At 33.8% G+C, this 4,835-nt stretch overlaps 1 protein-coding gene across 1 annotated transcript; it reads left to right on the top strand.

Annotated features, from left to right (window-relative positions):
• Nucleotides 1-699: 699 nt before the first annotated feature.
• LOC120214321 (transcription factor MYB86-like) lies at nucleotides 700-2,046 on the top strand. The gene is made up of 3 exons (XM_039212242.1): nucleotides 700-956; nucleotides 1,039-1,168; nucleotides 1,252-2,046. The coding sequence occupies exons 1-3, from the start codon at nucleotides 824-826 to the stop codon at nucleotides 1,931-1,933; spliced, it is 945 nt and encodes a 314-aa protein (XP_039068173.1). The 5' UTR covers nucleotides 700-823; the 3' UTR covers nucleotides 1,934-2,046.
• Nucleotides 2,047-4,835: the final 2,789 nt, after the last annotated feature.

Genomic DNA, 4,835 nt, shown 5'->3' with positions numbered 1-4,835 from the left:
AAATTATTTAAAATAAATCATTTTAAAATAAATCAATCCATATTTTATAATAATTTATTTTATAATAAATTGTTTTATAATAAATATAAATTATTTTAAAATAAATAACCTTATTAAATTATTTAAAATTATTTTAATAAATAACCATATTTTATAATTGTTATTTGAAGAGGTTTGAAGACCTTTGAAGACATAAAACCATGTCTGTACTAAGAAGAGCTCGCGCAGACGTTAGAAGAGCTTCTGTCTTCTAAAATATAAATGGTCTGTGAAGCTTAATGTCTGAACGTGATCTGCGCGGCGCAGATATTAGAGATTTGAAGAGGTTGCACAGTAAAAACAAACTAAGTCTGATTCTCCACCGGTAAGAAGAGTTTGGTCCTGAAAGGTTGTAAAAACAACCGGCAAAAGATTTTGAAAGAATTGAATCGGATGAAGGGTACGTGAAACATGGGTTACGTAATACTACAACTCTACGTAGAAAATGGCTACTCTTTCGTCTCTCTCTCTCTATCTCTCTCTCTCTCTCTCTCTCCCTGTGTGTGAAAATAAGCCGATGAAATGTCGTTTTAGGGTTAGATGAAAAATAAAGGGGGTCCCCTCTCCTTTGAAAATGGCTACATCATCGTTTTGTACTTCTCTCTTACTTTATATTGGGGTTGAGGAACAGCCTCGGCCTCCACTTCTTGCAATCCCCAAGAAAATTATAGTTTCTTTGGATCGAAAAATGGATCATTAGTTTGTAAATAACATCATTTCGATATCTCTATAGAGTGTACAGATCAAAAGAAGAAGAAAGGATATTTTTTCATCCGAATCAAGCATGGGTTACCATTCTTGCTGCAATCAACAGAGGGTTAAGAGAGGGCTTTGGTCTCCCGAGGAAGATGAAAAGCTCATTCGATACATCACCACTCATGGATATGGGTGTTGGAGTGAAGTCCCTGAGAAAGCTGGTCTCCATCTTTTTGATCATCACTCTTTTTTTTTACACCCTTAATTAGTTTCCATGATGAAGACATCTCTTTTGCTTTTCAGGTCTTCAAAGATGTGGCAAAAGTTGCCGCTTGAGATGGATTAATTATTTGAGGCCTGATATTAGGAGAGGGAGATTTACTCCTGGGGAAGAGAAGTTGATTATTAGCCTTCATGAGGTTGTAGGCAACAGGTATACTTTTCTAAAGCTTCATTAACGGTGTAAGTAACAATTCTGGGTTCAGTTTTCTGATATGTCTGAGATAATTATTGCAGATGGGCTCACATTGCTAGCCACTTGCCTGGAAGAACAGACAATGAGATAAAGAACTACTGGAACTCATGGATCAAGAAGAAGATACGAAAGCCATCAGCGGCTCTAACCAACAATGCTCCTAGTGCCACTGACCATTCCCACATTAATTATGTTCCAAACCAACTAGAGTTAATGAACCAGGACTTGATGACAAGGGCAATTCCTAATCATCAAGAAACCCTATTTTCTTCTTATCATGCCCCATTATTTATGTTCGACACGTCAAATACACTTGATGGGGTTCAAGTTCTTCAACATGGTAATACTGTAAGAGGAGAGCTTTTTAACGAAGCGGCTAATTTAAACACTGAGGGCACTTGGAACCTGAATCAGCATCAAGTGCAAGCCTTCCCTTCTTCGACTTCTTTCACAGTGGATATGGATTCCAACAATTATCTGCCGCCATTGGTGGATAATATGGAAAACTTGGGGGTACCTATTGAAGTCCAATCATGTAGGATGGAGGAGGAAGGAGAAATGACACTTGAGTGCTTGCAGAAGCAGCAGCTGGAGTTGAACAAATGGGTTGAATCCCAGCAATGTTCAAACTTTATGTTCTGGGAACAACTCGGAGGGGAAGCATTGCCACCCACTTCATCAAACATGGCAACTACACTATCTTCATTCCCCGCATCTTTATAAATTATTGAAAAGACCTTTGCTTTCCTTTTTCTGTTCTTTTCTGCTTTCTTTTTTGTAACTTTATTTGGTGATGAGCTTGTGAAATGTGAGGGACTGCAACATATATACATAAGTATGCATGATATTCTTCCTTCTTCTTGGTGTTTGAAAACAGAAAGGGAAAGAATAAAAAAAGCAAAAAAGAAAGTCGATTTGATGCTAATGAGATAATTCTAATTATTTATTGATTTTCTGCAATTACACCAACTTTGCGATACCTTTAAATATTAAATATATTTATGGTTTTGAAAAAAATACTAATTGATTTACAATTAAAGGTATTTTGTATATCATTTTCGTGCCTCATAATTTTTGGAGGATTTAGAATCATCTTCTATTATCTGATACTTTGAGAATTCCAGAAAATATAAAAAGAACGTTTATGAAAGAAAGGATCTTGAATACTTAATATTCTTGGGAAATTATGACATATTGACATGATCTCTAACATGTCCACACGACCTATCAAAATCAAATTTACTGTCAGTTGATCATATTTACTTAGAATACAATTTATAAATAGTCATAATGATTAAAGTTGACACCAACTTTAAGACTCATTATAAAATTTCTGGATTACGACAGAGAGAAGAAATAGAACTATGATGAAATCACCTCATCTTCATTTATCTCTATTTTACTTTCTTAAGGAGAGAAAATACTTCAACATTGATCCGTCGCCGGTTGTAATTTTTTACCTAAATCTAAAGAGGTAAAGTACACACAACCCCTACAATCCATTTCATTTCATCAGCACTAATCAATGTGTGTGGATGGGGAACTACATCTACTTTTAGATTAAGATTGATTACACGTCTTTCTCAACTGTAAAAGTGTAAATTAAACCTTGATAAATTTTATATACGACAAGAAAAATTTGCACTGTGCTTGACTGCTCAATTATTCTATACAAAACGATAGCGATCTCTCTACATGCATAAAATATGGAAGTTCCTGGATTAGTTTAGAGTTTTGATAACATAGCTTTAGACAATAAGACATGATGACACATTCAAGAAAACTACGTTAAACACGTCATATAAAAGTATATATACTCGACATTTATACATGATCATGGGCAAACCTAAAACGAATTTAAAAAGTTTTAAAAGAGTAAATTTATAAAATTTTGAGGAACATAAATAAATTATTAATAAAAAATATTAAAAAAAATTAAATTATATAAGAATTAAAATTTTCAGATGATACTACCCGTTAATTTCCCTCGATCCATTATAGTGCTTAGCTTCAACTCATGCGGTAACACAGGCATATTGAGAAATCAATGAGAGACATTCTTCCTGAATTAAAATTCGAAGTTTTAATTTGAATAGTTATAGAATAGGACCCAGCTTTCTGCGACATTTTACATTTTCTCTGCATAAATCCTAAAAGTTGATGGGTGTGGATGAGCCCCAATACCTTTGGTTGGCCATTAACAAAGTCATAATCACTTTGTACGGCTTCTAATTCAATGACTGTAAATCAAAAGATGTTTCCTAGTTAACCTAACCCATTCATTAATTTAATTCGTCTCTGTTGTGATGGAGCTTTCCCCTCTTTTGAAGCAACCGTCAGAATTTTACGTCAAATTGCTCAATCCAATTCAAGAACACATCATAATGTTTGGTTTTCACGAAATTATTTTTGTCACAATGAGGGAGGGTCATCTTATTTGAATAGAATGAATTCTGGCTTGATTATATAGAATTGATTTTTTCAAAGAAAATAGATTTAGGGTGAGTTTTGTAAATAAAGAGTGGGAATCGAGTTTAAGATAAAACAAATCTCTGGTTTGATCGATAGATTATGCATTGTTGGTAGAGGATATTTATTCTTGTTTGTGAGTTTATTGAGTTGACTATTATTGATTGATGCAAATGCCTCATCGAATCTTTCTTTTTTCATGAAGAGAACTTGAGCTCCCCAATGCAATATACTAGGTCGTATAAAGTCTCGGTCTAGAAGTTCTTGAAGTTGAACCTTCAACTCTTTAAGTTCGACCGGAGCCATGCGATAAGGAGCAATAAAGATCGGTATAGTCCCTAGTTGCACCTCTATCCCAAATTCCATTTCAATGATCAGGGTTATCTAGGAAATTCTTCCGAGAACATGTCAGGGTTTTCACACACTGATAGAACTGATTCAAGCTCGGGCTCATATTTCTTGGTATCAATGATGTAGGCTAAAAATATCTCATATCCTTTTCGAATCAGCTTGTTAGCCTTAATAGCTGAAATCACTGAAGTTGGACAATTACTCTTCTCACCCATCACAATAATATTACTCTGACTCAAACCGAGCATAAATAGCCTTTTTTGATGTCCACCTAACCAATCGAGCCCTAGAATAAGATCGAATTAAAGGATATCTCTTGCAAACTCGGTTGACTAATACACTATCCCTTAAAGGATTTGTAGCGATTGTTATAATATCGGAATGCTTATCAATAAACAAATAAACACGATTGAAAAAAAAACAAAGAACACCAAGATTTACATAGAAAACAAAAAAGGAAAAAAATATGGGCAAAGGAGAATTTTAATAATTCGAATGAAGGAAATACAAGAGGATTTTGGAGAAAGAAAAATTTGATATCTAACACTTACCCTTATTATCTATTTATAGAGATAGATACTTGATTACAAATGAAGCTTGTAAAGTAGAAATCTACTTAAAGTATAATTTATACATAAAAGAAACAAATAAGGTTTCTATTTCTAATCAAACTAGGTTTCTTACTTTCCCCAATTAATTTAATTAATTTTTGTCACTTTGAATTCGAATCAAACTCTAACAAATCTCCATGTTGACACAAATTCTGAAAGTGCGAAGGCTTTGATACAAAACACCCAAATTCGAT

The sequence above is a fragment of the Hibiscus syriacus genome, unplaced genomic scaffold (assembly GCF_006381635.1).
Source record: "Hibiscus syriacus cultivar Baekdansim isolate YM2019G1 unplaced genomic scaffold, ASM638163v2 tig00110057_pilon, whole genome shotgun sequence".
In the NCBI taxonomy this organism is placed as follows: Eukaryota; Viridiplantae; Streptophyta; class Magnoliopsida; order Malvales; family Malvaceae; genus Hibiscus; species Hibiscus syriacus.
This window is presented reverse-complemented; position numbering and strand designations above follow the sequence as displayed.

Coding starts and splice junctions, on each gene's coding strand:
- LOC120214321 (XM_039212242.1), top strand. CDS start 824: ATGGGTTACCATTCTTGCTGCAATCAACAGAGGGTTAAGAGAGGGCTT. Junction 957..1,038: donor TGAAGTCCCTGAGAAAGCTG/GTCTCCATCTTT, acceptor TTTGCTTTTCAG/GTCTTCAAAGATGTGGCAAA. Junction 1,169..1,251: donor CATGAGGTTGTAGGCAACAG/GTATACTTTTCT, acceptor TAATTATTGCAG/ATGGGCTCACATTGCTAGCC.